We start from the raw sequence: 16,999 nt of genomic DNA, 5'->3' as shown, positions 1-16,999 counted from the left end.
AACATGACAAATTTATTCGGAGGGACTTTTCAAAATGGCACATGTGGTAGTACTACGGTATAACGCTACTTAATTGTCTTCATTCATTTTTCGGGATCAGTTCAATTTTCAGAAGAAAATATATCATAAATATCATTTATAATTTGGTGATGGTCTGAAAAATAGAGCGCAAAGATGGCAACATATTACTTTTTGATTGTCGGGCACTACGATAATCCGATTTTTGAAATGGAATTTACTTCTGCCAACAAAGAAACGAAGGTAGGAAAATCATGTAATACCACTTTTCGGCTATTGAAAACGAAGCAGTTGGTTTGCCGTCACTTTTAAACATCAGAAGTTTAAGAGATCAAGTGTCAGCGTCGAGAAATCATATAGTTTAAAACTTGATTTTTTTTCCCTTATGTCACTGCCAACTATAAGATCCTTTGGCCTTAACTTTTTACCCCAGAAAGAAGATCATCGGCATTTAACTCAATTCATCGCGCATGCTGCCCTGGACCTTGTGGATGAACATGCATGGAAAACTGGGAATGCGTATTTGAGGTAACGATACCATGAAATTGCTGAATGTTGTTCAAGCTATTGTTATTATTACTAATCGTCATTCTGTTCTAGGACTGTGGATAAGTTTAATAATTGGCTAGTGTCTGCATTCATTACATCGAGTCACATCAGGTTTTTATTAGTACACGAGCCAAAAAACGAGGATGGAATCAGGAATTTTTTCTCAGAAATGTATGAGATATACATAAAGGTGAGTTATCTTTGCATTCTTTTGCAGATGCGTTCACCCAATTCGTAAATACAGCTTAAGGTTTGAAATGGGAAACGTCATCGTTGCATAGTATAATTAAGATTTAATGAAATTAATATATGGTAGAAATGTTTCTAAGGATTTCAGCTCAAAGCACTGTATTTTATATTTTAGTATTCCCTGAACCCTTTCTATAAAGTGGATACAGACATCAGATGTGCTGCTTTCGAGAGGAAGGCACTGTTTTTAGGCAGGAAATATTTAACTGGGTGAATGTGATACTGTTCTTCAATATGAATTAAGATTGACTTGTTCATTGATGTACATATTTTTATGCAATTCCATTTTTTGCAATATATTCCAAATCATGTATGTGAATTAATCATAAATTATATTGTTCTGCTATATTCCAGTAATTACTTATCATAGGAAAACTGTGACGGATATTAAATTCCTTATTCATGCCCATTTGTTTAATCACTTACCTACCTCTATCACAAATACAATCCCGAAAAAGGATGAGTTGGATGTAATTGACACTCGGAAGCTTCTACTTTCCCAGCATAACATGAAATCAATGCCGCTCCAATAGTGGAAGCGTTCAAACTTCCAAATTGTTCAATTACGAAGTTACCGGCACCACAGTGTCTCCGTGCCATCCTATTTTCTCTGGTATGTTTGGTTCTTCACACTAACATCAAGTATTAATCACCAACTGGAATATGAGAGTTCTATTTACTTCTAGCGACGAAAATTGTTTTTAAAATTTATTTCAGACGTAAATAGTTGCGGAAATCAAGCACTGATTTTTATTTGGGTCACGGTAGTCCAGGGGGTAGAGCGTTGGACTGCTGACCGGAGGGAGTCCTGGGTTCGATTCCCGGACAAGTCTCTGGGCACCTGCAACTCCATCCAAGCAATGTGATTTCTCGGGTACCAGATCTTCCTGGGAAACCATAACCGGCACAGAGATAGGAACAAGCCCCCCTACCCTGCTGGTGTGTGAATTTCAAACGCTGTATCAGGCTTAGTACTGGGTGGCATCACTTACCAAACCGACCTTCAGGTTGATTTCTGTGATTATGGTTATAGTTAATTCTGCTAATTGAATAAGGCACATCTACATTCAATTAGACCTTACTGAATATGGAAAATTATTGGAAAGAATTAGTGGTGCCATCAGGGAAATGTTATTAAAATACATGCATGTTTCCCCAGTGGTTAAAAAATTTGGCTATGGACCCTGGCGGTCCTAGTTTCATTAATGGCGACTTCGGACGTACCTAACTGGATTTTTTTTGCATTCCAGACCATGCTGAAATTAACATGGGGAATGGGCACCAGCCCTGATACTTGAAATTCACATCTTAGGGCATATGGGGCTCTACCTATCAGTTGAATTTGTCCTAGGGTTGATAACATTGGTTCAATCAATCTGCAGTGAAAAATTTGCCAAAATTAGGATGTCAGAAGGCATAAAAAAAGTCTCTCATGAAATGAATATTATCCATCTTTAAAAAATGAAACACTTGATTTTATTCTGCTGTCCAAGGCACCACTGCACATCTTAATATAGATGACCCAATAAAGACTAATATGTCAAGGGCAATTACAAACTATTTGCAGAGACTGCGCAATAGAGGTAATGCCATTTTAAAAATTTTCCCTGTGTTAGCTGAGCTCTCAGCCTTTGGTTGCTGTTATTAATGAGAAAAATGACATTTCCAACGGAGTAATTATGGCTTACATACAGAAACTAACTCTCAATTCAGATGACTCATTAGAATTGCACAATGAATTTTAATAATAGTTTCCAGTTCGAAATGTTGCAATTTTATGGGTCAATAACACAGGGTACTGATTCATTTTTGACATTGTGATGTAAGATAGTAGTTTCAATTACATCAGTTGCTCATGTTGACCAAGTCATTTCAGCCATTGGAATTTGACCTCCAATACAGCTCTCAAATTTTAATGATTGTTTCTGCCTAAAATATAAGATTAATAATAGCATACACAGTTTCTCCACAAGAAGCATAGATAATTGGGGTGTTCATGATTCCCATGCTCCATTGAAACATGGAATTATTCCCAGGGGAAGAATATGAATATTGTGGCCTTCGAAGGATTTCAGCAAACAAATGTACAATGCCCAATCGCGTCAAACTATTGATATCTAAATATTTTTGATGAGTAGTCACGCCCATACACCCAAAAGAATTCTAAAGAGTTTTGGAACCCAACAATGAAACCTTTCCTTATTATGCCACATTGAGAACAACGGTGGGAATAGAAAGAGAGGGAGGGCAGAAGAAATCGAATTCAAAGGCAGTGAGAACTAAGCAACACTAGGAAAATGTTATGAAATGAATCAAGTCTTGACCCTATGACCAGGGGCTACACAAGGTTGTACAGGGCCAGACATTTCCGATTACAACTTAACTCACATAACTCTGGCCCCTACTGTAATTCCAGGATTTTTCAAACGATTTTTTTTTACAAATAAAATACTTTGGTCAAACAGTCCGCATATTCGCCCAAATTGCACCATTAAGCTGACACGTTAATGTTTCTTCTTGCTCGGTCCTCCTAGGGTTTCCAATTCAGTCTTCAATTGAATCAGTTCTAAATCCGGTACATATCTGATTTCCTCGTGCTCATCTTGATGCTCATGCACTCTTACCTTAACACCTTCTGGTAACGCTTCGTGTAAAATATCCAAGAATACAGCTCCCACAGTCGAAGGTACATCTACAATCTGCAAGCGCAAAAGGCAAAATTTAATTAGGAAATATAAACAAGAATATTCAACATACACCCTTGTGGTCGTTACCTGAACATTTCTCTCGTAAACCGTCATTTCGTACTCGCAATCTACAACAGGACTATGCTGCTTCAACTTTTTCACTAATAACTTCTGAGCCGGAGTCGCCCAACTAAACATAAAGCAGAAGAGGTAAAAAATACGATATGATATCCCTATTTAATGTATCATCAGGCAGCCAAATTACAATCATACAACGAAAAGAAACTAATTCACAAACGTTACCACCTACCAGTCTTCAACTTCGATTCCCATATTTTCAGCAGTTTTATGGACAAATTTCTGAAAATTTTCAAGAACTGGAAAATCGTAACTTTTTATTTGGACATTAAGGGTGTCGTAAGAATCCACTTCTGTTGATTTGTCCTAGATGCAAACAAAGTAAATTTATTCAAATATAACAGTTGACACCACAATTACATTAATTTCCTACCTGCAAATATTCCGGTTCGAATGTGTAGCATGTTCTCCTTAGAGTTGGTAGCAAATTAAATTTTTGGAACTAAAAAAATAGAAATTTTTGGTTATGGAAGACAAGGTTCAAATTCAAAACGGGAAAACACAGTTTCAACTCGTGAGATATATGGACATAAACAATCAACTATGAATTCTCAAACATTTACTGACTTGTCTTAAAACTTTGAGTCGATTCATTTCAATATCGTTTCAGCTATATGCAAAATATACTGTAAATCAACGAAACATTTTATTTCTCCTTATTAGCCTGAAGCACACGGATTTCTTACCATTTCGTACTTCAACTGTCTAAAGGAGCGAATCGATTTAAGGTGGGAGGGGCCACGCCACCTAGTGTAATTTGGCGAGCTATCGATGGAGAAATTCGAAATAAAGATTCATTTAAAGTTATTATACCTAATGTTAGAAAACGGTCCCTGATTCCCGTTATCTTCTATAATTAGGTAATCTACAGACTAAGGTAGGTTTTTGGATGGATATAATTACTAAAATTAAATTATTTGTGACCCCTGGCAAAACACAACATCCTACTTTACATCAGGTCCCTCTTCCGCTCCGAGTACTTTCTTCCTCCCTTCATCCCGTCCAACATCCCTATCCTGTTCCTTCCCTTTCCTCGTTTGCCTAACATTCTCCCCTCAATTACAGTCTTCAACATCCTGCTGCCGCTCAATACCCCCTTCAGCCACTTTTCCTGCCTCCATAGGGTTCTCCCAACAAACCCCTCTCTTCGCCCACCATACCAAGTACTTCCTCATTTGTTTTCTTCTCTGTCCATTTCACCTTCTCCATTCTTCTCCACACCCACATTTCAAAAGCCTCCAGTCTACGTCTATCCTCCCTTCAATGACTACGTTTCCGCGCCGTACATAGCTACGCTCCATATCAATGTTTTTATGAGTATTTTCTTAACATCCTTACTCAACGTCTCCGTCATCGACTCCCTCCTCCTCGTGAAAGCCTCTTTGCCTAGCGCAATTCTTCTCCTTACGTCCCTACTACTTTGACCGTGTTGGTCCAAAACACTTCTGAGTTACCTAAAATGTTCTATCTGCTCTAGTTTTTACCTCCTATTTCCATGTTTAGCTTAGCCTGTTTCTTTCTAGGAAATCGCATAACCTTTGTTTTATTAATATTGATTCTCATTCGCACTGAATTTCCAATCCACTCAGCAATGCTTGGAACCCCTTGGCTGACTGACAAACTAAAGCTTGGTCACCAACAAACCTAACCGATTTTACGAATTCCCCCCGAATTTTATTCCTTCCTTCAGCCAATGGCTAGAGCTGTTGATTGATATAATTTATTCCTTGTGAAAAAATTATTACACATCTGAACTAGCGTACAGTAGTTGAAATTAAATCCAAATCACATTGTAAAAGTTTCAATTTGAAATTATATGAAAATATCCGAGTGAGTGAGAGACAGGAGAGCTCATTGTTAAGTTTTCTCACTGTACCAAAACTTCATCACTAAAATAGAAATGTGTATACTGAATGCAATTTTCAATAGTGTTCTTGGGTTTAAATCCCCATTCATTTTGGTATTCAATAGCATTTCTTTAATTCCACTCTGCTTAAGGTTGGCGGCATGGAACAGCAAATTAAGAGTGGATTTGACTTTTCAAGTTTATCCATTAGATCTATTCAATGGATTACAAATATTAGGAAGGGCACCCAGCTTAGGATTCAAGGGAGTCCATGTAGCTCAACTGGTTCTGGTTTCTCACCAAAATTCAGATACACTGAGAGATGGACTATCTACCTAGAGATTTGTGAGATGGAGTTTTCTTTTGGGTGTTTTCAGACTCTTATATGTGCCCGTCATTGCTCTTGGAACAACACTTCGTGGATTGTTGCATTTGCTCCGTGCTAATAGTCCAATCCAGGCCCTGAGCGATACAGAATTGTCAGGTTTGACAGAATGGGTGTGAAAAAAAGGCCTAGTTTCATTAATTTGCAACAAGATGACATGAGCAAACTGATATTGAGGAGGACTTTCTCTCTAAAATATGAGTGCTTTCCCCGATTACATGTAATGGTAATTCAAGTGAATTCCCAATGGAGGGAGCCAATCAAAGCCCTTTCTCACAGAACAACTGTGGAAGTTATGGAGTGAAATATGACCGCCGTCTAGTGCATGAGGAAGAAATTTCACAGGCTGACAATCTTAAATCTCTCGCTAGGGACAATCCAAGAGCAAGCTGAGAAGGAACTTCTGTCGCATGGGTGTGGAATTAGCAGAAAAAATGGTTATATCATATTCATAGATTGATTTGTTGAAATTGGGTCCAGTTTCAAAATTTAAAGATGCATCATCAATCAATCAATGCAGCAATTTCAGAGTGTAAAAATCATTCGCCTTGACTGGGATTCGAACCCAGATCCCTCAATATCCAGTCGAGTGCTTTAGCCACTTAAGCTAATGATTTTTCCACTCTGAAATCGTTGCATTGAAATGCACATTAGCGGATGACGCTGTTAAAAGTTACTGTTGCGGCATCTCCCGCAGTTTCTTTGGAATGCATCATCAATCGTCAGGCCTGTTTTGCTCGGTAACTATGATGAAGCCACATATCCATTAAAAAAATCACTTATCACCTGAAAACAATGAGGAAAGAGTAGAAGAAACATTGTTATTTTATTAGAAGTTTACCCAAAAAAACTTAATCATTCATGGTTGTTGTTTCATTATTATTTTATTCCAAGAAATATAATTATATTTATTTCTGTGAAGAATTTCATCGCCATTGATTAACAGATCAATTTGATATTTGAAGTAAATCTGTTTAGTGAATTATTTTAGCATCATATTGCTGTTTATAAAAAAATATAACAGACATGAGGAGTATCACAGATTCTGAGAAGCAACATATTCCTAAGAGGAGACACTTGATTGGACACATGAGATCACATTTTGTTTTTAGGCTTGGAATGCTTACGTCCAGGAAAAAAGTGTTTTTTCCCTTTAATTAACAAAGATAATAATTAACCTATCTTATAGATGGATCTAGCTGCTAATCTATTAATCACTATCACCAAAGCAAATCATGATAGAAGATGGGGACCATAGAAGATTGGTGGTGGTGCAAGGGGGCGGTATTTAGTCTCGGATGGGCTCTAGTCCCCATTGAAAATCTGATCTTTTTAGTGTACATCACTTGAAAAAATGTAATATTAACCTTTTTATATTCTTTTCAACACATAATTGTTTATTTTTGTATGAAACAATTGTAATAATTAGTACATATTTGGATTGCGAAAAATTTCCAAAATGCAGTAAGTCCTCAATATATGCCATCCTAATTCATATAATTTCTTCATAAGGGCCATAGCAACAAGTGATGCTTTTACTAATTTTTTCTGCAATTACAGTTTTTAAAATTCAATTAAATAAACACCAAATGCAAAAAAATACCTTTCTTCATGCATATTTTTTTATTTAGCCTAACTCTTTCTAATTTATTCTTTTAATTAATTATGATAATTATATCTTGCCCTATTTTGTGGTGACCCCCCTGAGGAAAAATTTTCCACAGTCAAAAGTAAGATAAATGAATCTTCCATTTGGAATTGTTGTGAGGTTTATCAATGGCTATATTCTGCAATCTGCATCATTGGAAACGCAGGTGGTAAAGTCACAGTAAGGATCAGAGAGGGAGAGAGTGATGTTTGATCTAACAAAGACAAAATTTGCTCCCCCCATTCCTCTCTAGCTACAGAGAAAAATGACATCCATCAGAGAAAGCATTCCATTGGTCACCAGTCCATAACCATCACGGAAAATTTTGCTGAGGCAAGAATTGAGCCAGTCAATGTGTTGGTTGGCTTCCCAGTAGGATCTCAGCTTCAGTCCTTTCTAAAAGCAATGTTGTCTGATTGATTTTGTGCAGCATAGTAGGTACAGGTAAATGAATCAATCTCCTCTTTCAATCACTCTTGGAGTAGTGATTTAAAAAGATTTGTTTCTCAACTCGCATGTATCATGTTACTGTTATATCAGACAACAAAGCTTCAGGACTTGTTGGAAGTAAAACACAGGGAGGCCAATGAATGCAATTGGCACAGGCATGTCGACCTGATATGGTTCTATTGAAGCCTGAGAGATAATGGTAAAGAAGAGGAGAGTTCAAGGGCTGTGTCGCCATCAATTATTCTTCACTGTTATGTTTTGGTTAAGTCTGTCACTGAGAGTGAACATGTTTACCATGTTCCCCTCCAGTTTTCCAAGAGTGCTTGAATTCACCCTACTATCCTGTAGATGAACTGAAAAATCAAAGCTTTGGTAAATTCTTGAATTATATAGATAATGAAAAATCCAGTTCCAATATCTGGTGGTTACTTGTATCACAGATTTTAGTGCACCTCTCTGGCGATTATCAAAGACTTATTCTAACTGGAAATATACTTATTCAATTTACTCATATAGTTGCTGCATTAGGAAAAACTAAGAGTAAATCTTGCTCTCATTTTAGATCGGTTTCTAGAAGCAAACCTGTTGCGGCAGGGACAGAATAAATATTAAAAACAGGACACTCAGAAAATGAATAAATAAGGAATGGGAAAATATTTCATGGGCACTAACCACTTTCACTTGGAACTGTTTGAATTAAGCTCAGTTTTAAGATTATTTGTCGTGTTTAAGGTCATTTGTGTGTTATATTTTGATTGATGGCATTTATTAAAATATTTTTATTTGGACTTGTAGCACTCTTAATTTTAGTTATTACTAAATTACAAAGTCAAGCCAGCCTGTGATTGGAAGAGGATTGACTCCTGAATTAAAATTTAGGTACTTTCCAACCTAATACAATCAATGACACAGAAAAAACTTACAAGAGCACATGATACTTGAAAATTTCACCAAAAGTGCGACATGAAGTGAGGGCCAGCCAAAATATATTACTGATCCTTCCCCTGGATCAGTTATTATAATAGAGATGAAATACAAAAGCACAGTGATCAACCCAAAGGTTAGTTGGATAGGTTTGAGAGTTGAGTTCACCTATTGGATTTTAGTATTCTCTCAGGGCTGGGGTTAGTATAGTAACACTAATTCAGAGGCTAAAACATCAAGTTCTTCAGAAGTATTCAGCCACTTCACTATCAGTTTGTTCATTTGAGTACATTGCCCAATGGGATGACTGGCTTGCCTTCCTCTTCTCCTTTTTCTTTAAACAGGATGAACTGTTCACTTAACTTCACTGAACTCTTTCCACACACAGACCTAAGATAAAAATTGAAACAGGATGCATTAAAATCCTTTACACATTTGTCGATAATACAAATTGTGATGGAGAAATTCTGGAGTCCACATTTGCACATAATTTCACACTGATGTGTGGTCATGCATGCATGATGTGAAGCTTTTTCAGACATTTTCTGATGTTTCAAAAGAAATGCATGCAAAGAAAAAAAGAGAGCCTATTCCTTTGGAGTTTTTCTTGCATTTATTTGTGGCTGCCTAAAAGTAATAATTCATTTAGGTTGAATAAATATAATATTTTATCCAACTTCAAATAAAAAATCATGCCTCAATATCACTAGTTCACTGGGAGAAAAGTTCAACGATCTAAGAACTGATGACTGGCGAGTAACTGTTCTGCCCTTCTTATTCTCACACCAGATAAGAAGAACAGAGGTGAGTGTAAAACTCTAAGGAGTTTATCACAGGTAATGGTGAAAGTTTTAAGGTGCTCCCAGGCCCAATCTCATTCCTCTTGTACCACTATGTGCGGACAGGTTGAAGCGGGCCTTCACAAAGCGTCCAATCAAGTTGAGGGTGGTGAGAGGAGAACGTGCCCCAGAGAATGCTCTCCCAGCACCACAGAGGCGCCAATGCAGCAGAGCGTAGGATGCTGCGCGGAAGAGTATAAATGTTGCCACAAGTGAAGCCATGGCAACCCAGAAGTTGACACCCTAAAAAGGTGGAATGAAAGATGCTTAAGATCATTGTTTACTTAAAGTTTAATAAATCATTCCTCCCATCTCATCGGCGAACAGATTGTGACTTATCATAAAGCCTAATTAATATCAGGGCATACAATCTAAAGATGCATCTTCTATCCAGCATTACCTAGCTACTCATCCTCCTTCCGTTTCATCATGAATTATGCTATGATTGAAACACCATAGTTTGAATGGGTATTTCATTTTTATGATTTCCTAGATAACATTGATCTATTTGTTTAATGTATTGATTGAATGATTTATTTAGATAAATCGAGGCAAGATCCATAAATTTTTTTAAAGAATGGAATAAAAAGCTCAATTCAAAAAAATAATCAAAATGAAAAGTGACAATTTTCTTTCCATTTGAAAAAATTGCACAAACTGCCATGTATTCAATATAATGTTTCTCAAGCGGAATGCATGCTTCACTACACTTAAATTATGTTTGTGATTTTTTAATTTTTATATCTGTACACGCCTAACATGGATGCCTCTTAGGATCCCATTGAGGCACACCTGAATATTATCATTTTACTTTAACTCCCCAAGTTAACCAGTGTTGTATATAAGGAATACCACCACTAAATCAAGTAGCTATTAAAAGACTGAACCTCGAAAGCTTCAAATGGGTCCATCCAAACTTCAAATTGCTTGAATCATCAGCATTTGTGGCATTAGAATATATTCGAGCAATGCCAGTCAATGTAAGGAAAATTTGCCAGAGAACATTTTGAAAAATTGAGAGGACAACATTTTGTGATTCCTGAATCTGTGTCATTTCAAACCATTTACTGTGTCCACACACAATCTTTTATCCTCTCATTGGCTACTCCAATAAAAACTGACAATTTCTCTACGCAGCATCTCAAGTGTTGTGCACATGCATGCATTCATACTTGCCGCTAGTTAATACAATTTAAAACTTTCCTTCCCTAGTTTCTGTCTTTTAAGCACACTTTCGACAGTGATAAGAAGCTATTCCATGTATCGTTTTATATGATTTAGTGGCTTACAGTGAAATTATTTTATAAGCAGAGACAAAATCTTTGAATTTTTTTTCCTGGGGCCAAACTGATGAGCTGCCTACATCTTCTACTATTGAATCTCAAACAAAAAAATTACAAATTACGACTGTATATATACTGGGAAGAAATATCTCATTACCAGTATTGCCTCAGGAATAATAAATATAATTAGATATTCCACTGATACTCCTTACTATGTAAAACAGTAAAACAAAAACAGGTGTGGGTTTCTACAATCAAGGTATTTCGCATATCTATCTACTGCACAACATATATACAATCATTTCTGTAGAAACAAGGAACCTCATTGGAATTACATGAAAATTCACCCCTTGTAAAAATGTTTTCCTGATTTTTTTAATTTTCATACTACCACCAATTTTTAATTTTCTCAGGCTCTGAAGTCCTGGACTGAGAGAGCAAAACATGGTATCGTTTTGTGCCATACCTTAAGTACATGTACTTTTTGAGAAGATTAAGAAAAGAACTGAAAGGATAAAATGAAAATAAGGAGATACTATGAGATAGAAAAGGTGATTTTTCAGCATTTTGGCACAAATGTTTTCAGCACAGATTTTTCAAATGCTTTACATTATGTTTTTGTAATCAAGGCTAACAAGGAATGGTATATTTTGCAGTGTACGACCAGCATGACTTATTCTTTTACAGATATGTCCGACCACTTACCTCCATCCCCAGGGTGCGCATGATTGAGTTGGCCTCCCGAAGGTGGCAATAATCAGCAGGGGGATAACATGGCAACAATGCCCTCGGGGGATCCCCTCCATAGACTGAAGCCACTATTCCTTCGAGACCATAACGCAGATAACTCAAACGCATGAGAAGGCGAATGAGTAGGGGGACATGGGAAGTTCCAGTGGCACCACACCCATATGCTGCCAAGAGCATCAGCGGGACACTCAGGGTTGGTCCGACGAACATTCCATTCTATCCAGAAGAAAACATTTTGATACATAGGTGCGTTCAGTCTGTGTCCATCCAAAACCTACCTTGAATGGTAAATTATCAAATAATAATGCGCAAAGAACCTCCTTTTGTGAATAAAATCATCCCATATAAAATTGGTGCAAATGACTGCCTGTGTAACAAGCATATTGTACATTATTTGATACTATTTCATGAAACAATAATTTTTTCCTATTGATAAAAACTCACCACCATGTGGTGGTGAGTTTTTTTCCAATGAAGTACCATGGCAGGGACAATTAAGCTTCACATTTTTTATTCTAAATAATGGTGTGTACAGTTGTAATTCAGAAGTTAAATAATTGTGTCTGAAGCTGTCCATTTTCAAAGCACTCAATCATTTTCATTTTATCCTTAATATTAATCTCTCCCTTTCAATATTTGAGGGATTATCTGTTTAATACACTTCGTAAACATACCTTCTTTTTCCACTCATATTAACTCAAATGGTTGAGTCCACAACCATGTCACAAATATGGAGACTTACATTCCTGGTATTGTGTTTGATGCAGCACCTTTCTGTCAGATCGTTTGCATTATGAATCAGATAGTTCTGGCCAACAAATAATACCAAAACAACAATTATCAACAGCAGGGAGTTCCTATATGCACTATAACGAGGTCTGTTCAAAAAGTATCGCGAATTTTGAATTTTCGCGGGTTTCGTTTATTTGATTAACGATTTTTTTGTGGCATTATGTTCGTACTTATGTCTCACACTTATCCCGCGAAGTTCGGCCATTTTTAATGCTCAGTTAATTGTTGACAGCTGTTTTACTTGGACGTGTTTTGGCTTTCTTCGATTTTTGCCTGTTCCAAAAAATGGATCAAAGAATCTGTATTAAGTTTTGTGTGAAAAACGAAATTAAGTGCGCGGACTCATTCCAAATGTTCACTCTTTCATATGGAGAAGCTACCTTGGACCGAAGCAACGTTTATCGGTGGTACAAAATGTTCTCAGAAGGCCGAGAAAATGTGAACGACGAAGAGCCTGCCGGACGCCCGAGCACGCCAAGAACTGAGTGCTGAGGACCTAAACATATTGATTGGCTCGTACCATTACCAATGATTTGGGCATGACATGGGTCACCGAGAAATTCGTACCAAAATTGCTCATTTTCGACCAAAAAAGCAACGCATTTACACTGCTAATGAGGAGTTGAACTCTGCCCGCAACGACCCAAATTTGCTCTAGAGGGTCATAACTGGTGACGAATCATGTATTTCTGGTTATGACGTGGAAACTAAAGCTCAATCATCCCAATGGAAGCTGCAGCACGAGCCAAGACCGAAAAGAGTGTGTCAAGTTCGGTCGAATGTGAAAGTTCTGCTTACAGTTTTCTTCGATTACAGGGGCGTGGTGCATCATGAATTCTTGCCACAGGGTAGAACGGTAAATAAGGAATATTACCTGCAAGTTATGCGCAATTTGCGCGAAGCAATCCACCACAAACGCCCGGATTTGTGGCAGAGCAAAAATTGGCTTTTGCACCATGACAACGCCCCTGCTTACACATCGTTACTTGTGCGCAAATTTTTGGCCACAGACCTCTTACATCTCTGGCATGAAATGATTTTTATACCATGATGAAGTACTTTTATCATTAATGGAAATGTCAAGTGTTAGCTAAAAGATAATTTTGTGCCATGGTAACATTGCATTAAATGAGGTATCACTGTGTAACATATATGAGAGGGCCACAGGCTAATGATTTCCATACAAATTAAAATCAATATTATACATGAGAAGAAAAACTTTAGAATATGAGTACTTGAATAGTGCACTTTTAGCAACTTACCACTATATTTAGGACCGATGAAATGACCAGTCCAAAACTCTCAGAGACAATGGAAACCATGAGACACACAAGGAAAAATTGTGTGCACCTGGCAATTTCTAGTGGCTGACCAGAAAGAAGGTAGACCATCGATATGTAAAGGACACCAAGGAAGAGCTGAAATAAAATGTTACAGCCTTTCAAGAGCCCAATTGCGACCATTTGATTCATACATTTTAATCACTTTCCACATTATTAAAATCAAATTATCAATTTGGTTCACACATATTGGTGTTTTATACAAATCATAAACATGTTAATCAACCCTAAGGTTGGTTTGGTAGGTGATGGTAGAGTTCACCCAGAACTAAGGCCAGTGGCGTGTGAAATTCACACATCAGGGAAGGGGGGCCAGTTCCTTTCCCATTGCCGTTTATGGTTTCCTAGGAAGATTTGGTACCTGAAAAACCACAGCTTGGGTGGAGCTGCAGGTGTCCTGGGAATCGAGCCTGGGTCCTTCAGCCAATAGTCCAACACTCTACCCCTGGACTACCGCAATCCTAAATATATATATATGTGGGTCGCGGTAGTCCAGTGGGTAGTGTTGGACTGCTGACCAGAGGGTCCCGGGTTCGATTCCCAGGCAAGGCACTCTGGGCACCTGCAGCTCCACCCAAGCTAAAGTGATTTTTTGGGTACAAGGTCTTCTTGGGAAACCATAACCAGCACAGGGAAAGGAACTGGCCCCCCTACCCTGATGTGTGAATTTTCACACGCCATATAGGGCTTAGTACTGGGTGATCTCTACCATCACCTACTAAACCGACCTTCGGGTTGATTACTGTGTTTATGGTTTTATATATATATATATATATATATATATATATATATATATATATATATATATATATACATATATATATATATATATATACATATATATATATACATATATATACATATATATATATACATATATATATATATATGTATATATATATATATATATATATATATATATATATATATATATATATATATATGTAGTACAATACACAGTAACACACAATATAGAAACCCAAAAAAAAAAGAACACTCACACGTATTTTCTTGATATTTCGACGGAAACAATCCGTCTTCCTCTGAAGATATAGAAGTAATGATATGGAAGTATATATATGGAAGTATATATATATATGTATACGTATATATACATACTACCTTGATCAAAAAGTTCCCGGAATAACCACCGTGTGGCGCTCCCATCGTTCCGATTTGAGTTCTGTTTTTTTTTGTTAAATTGGTATATCTGTTGTTGATATTCCCTTTAAATCTTAGTGTCATAAATTGACATTTGCAAAAGTTACGTAGCCAAGAGTACATCTATCTCTGTGTGTGTTGGCGATTTTTTACAATTTCAGAAATGGATTTAAATTTGCAACAACGAACTTGTATTAAATTTTGCGTAAAAAACGGATTTAGTGGCGCACGGACGTTGGAAATGTTGGAAAAGTGTTTCGGCAACGATTCTCTAAAAAAAACGGTCGTTTACCAGTGGCACGAGCGGTTCAGAAGTGGTCGTGAGTCAATCGAAGATGATGAACGCAGTGGCAGACCATCGACATCGAAAGTCGGTGAAAAAATTGATAAAGTAAAAGAAATGTTGGTCAATAACCGCAAATTAACCATCAGAGAAATAGCGGAGGACTTGAACATTGCCTATGGATCCGCCCAAGACATTGTGGTTAATGATTTGGGTTTCCGTCGTGTAGCAGCAAAGTTGGTTCAAAATTTCATGCAAAAAAGAGACCGTGTTGACGTCGCAAAAGACATGATTTGCGAGGCTGAATCCGATCCCACATTCATCAAAAGGATCATTACTGGAGACGAGACGTGGGTTTATGAGTACGACACGCAATCCAGACATCAGGCAAGTGAATGGCGTTCACCAAATGAGCCGAGACCAAAAAAACCACGTCGTTTTCAGTCAAAAAAGAAGGCAATGCTGACGGTTTTCATGGATTACAACGGTGTAGTGCATCATGAATTTTTGCCAGAAGGCCAGACAGTAAACAAAGTGTATTATTTGGGCGTTATGAGACGTTTGCGTGAAGCAATTCGCCGAAAGAGACCAGAAATGTGGGCAGAAAACTCGTGGATTTTGCACCATGATAATGCACCGTCGCACAGTGCTATCATTATTCGTAATTTTTTGACGAAAAATGCAACAAATACCATCCAACAGCCACCGAATTCACCTGATTTGGCTCCCTGTGACTTCTTTCTGTTCAATCGAGTTAAAAAACCATTACGGGGAACGCGTTTTAGCAGCCGAGAGGAAGTAATGGAAAAATCGCAGGAAGCACTGATGGACATACCGAAAACCGAATATAAAAAATGTTTCGAGGATTGGATCAAGCGCTGGCATAAGTGTGTTGCAGTCGATGGGGATTACTTTGAAGGGGACAATATAGATTTAGATGAATAAACTTGTATTTTTAATTTTCTGAATAAATTCCGGGAAATTTTTGATCAAGGTAGTATATATATTTATATATATATATATATATATATATATATATATACATTGTTAAAGATCAGCTAGTATAAAACATACTCAATTGAAACTTATGAATTTGCACTGTCAAAACTTAAATGAATCCCATTTCCTAAATGAAACTATGCTAGTATGTTAAAAACTGTTGCTATTATAAATGCCTACCTGCGAAGGTAATCTTGCTATTGTAAATGCACAAAAATATGCATTGAGACCATACCAACGATTGAAATGCTCCCTTTTCAGCAGCTGCACTTCTTCAGGAACTGAGAAGAAGGAGAATATTTAGCCAACAAATTGATTTAATATAAAATAACAAGACACATTATTCAACATGATGCAAGGGCTAACAAATGAGGTGGTATCCAAACCTCTGCAAATGGATGATTATGGTCATAATGGCTTCATAGATATTCTAAACAATGCATTCATATTACTAGGTATATCGCACCATATTTTTGTACACAGCATATTGCCATTCTCAGGTGAGTACAATGATATACATGGAGGAATGTGCTTTGAGGTGGTATAGCTTCAAACTTGGAAAATGGATGCCTATAGCATATAAAAAAGCATATACTAATATCACCATGATCAGAACAAGGCTTTCAGGTGCTTTTTTCTTTAAGAGCTGGTAAATATC

At 37.1% G+C, this 16,999-nt stretch overlaps 3 protein-coding genes across 3 annotated transcripts in view; 1 reads left to right on the top strand and 2 right to left on the bottom strand.

Moving 5' to 3' along the window:
• Positions 1 to 34: 34 nt before the first annotated feature.
• Positions 35 to 1,225, top strand: Trs20 (TRAPP subunit 20). Its single transcript, XM_071598170.1, has 4 exons — positions 35 to 261; positions 452 to 546; positions 619 to 757; positions 932 to 1,225. Exons 1-4 carry the CDS (start codon positions 175 to 177, stop codon positions 1,028 to 1,030), a joined length of 420 nt encoding a protein of 139 aa, XP_071454271.1. The 5' UTR covers positions 35 to 174; the 3' UTR covers positions 1,031 to 1,225.
• A 1,044-nt stretch (positions 1,226 to 2,269) lies between these two features.
• Positions 2,270 to 4,343, bottom strand: mRpL48 (mitochondrial ribosomal protein L48). The gene is made up of 5 exons (XM_071598168.1): positions 4,209 to 4,343; positions 4,015 to 4,083; positions 3,814 to 3,947; positions 3,591 to 3,693; positions 2,270 to 3,515 (listed from the first exon to the last, which is right to left on the bottom strand). Exons 1-5 carry the CDS (start codon positions 4,233 to 4,235, stop codon positions 3,321 to 3,323), a joined length of 528 nt encoding a protein of 175 aa, XP_071454269.1. The 5' UTR covers positions 4,236 to 4,343; the 3' UTR covers positions 2,270 to 3,320.
• A 2,336-nt stretch (positions 4,344 to 6,679) lies between these two features.
• Positions 6,680 to 16,999, bottom strand: part of LOC139700247 (ATP-binding cassette sub-family G member 1-like) — a 108,196-nt gene continuing 97,876 nt past the window's right edge. The window contains exons 9-12 of the mRNA XM_071598869.1: positions 16,522 to 16,622; positions 13,821 to 13,976; positions 11,722 to 11,982; positions 6,680 to 9,976 (exon numbers count right to left, since the gene is read on the bottom strand). Of these exons, the coding sequence (XP_071454970.1) occupies positions 9,746 to 9,976; positions 11,722 to 11,982; positions 13,821 to 13,976; positions 16,522 to 16,622 (749 nt within the window). The 3' untranslated portion in view covers positions 6,680 to 9,745. The remainder of the gene's footprint in view (positions 9,977 to 11,721; positions 11,983 to 13,820; positions 13,977 to 16,521; positions 16,623 to 16,999) is intronic.

The sequence above is a fragment of the Hetaerina americana genome, unplaced genomic scaffold (genome assembly GCF_022747635.1).
Source record: "Hetaerina americana unplaced genomic scaffold, ioHetAmer1.1.p SCAF_10, whole genome shotgun sequence".
Lineage (NCBI taxonomy): Eukaryota > Metazoa > Arthropoda > Insecta > Odonata > Calopterygidae > Hetaerina > Hetaerina americana.
Note: the sequence above shows the minus strand (reverse complement) of the source record. Positions and strands in the feature narration are given on the sequence as shown.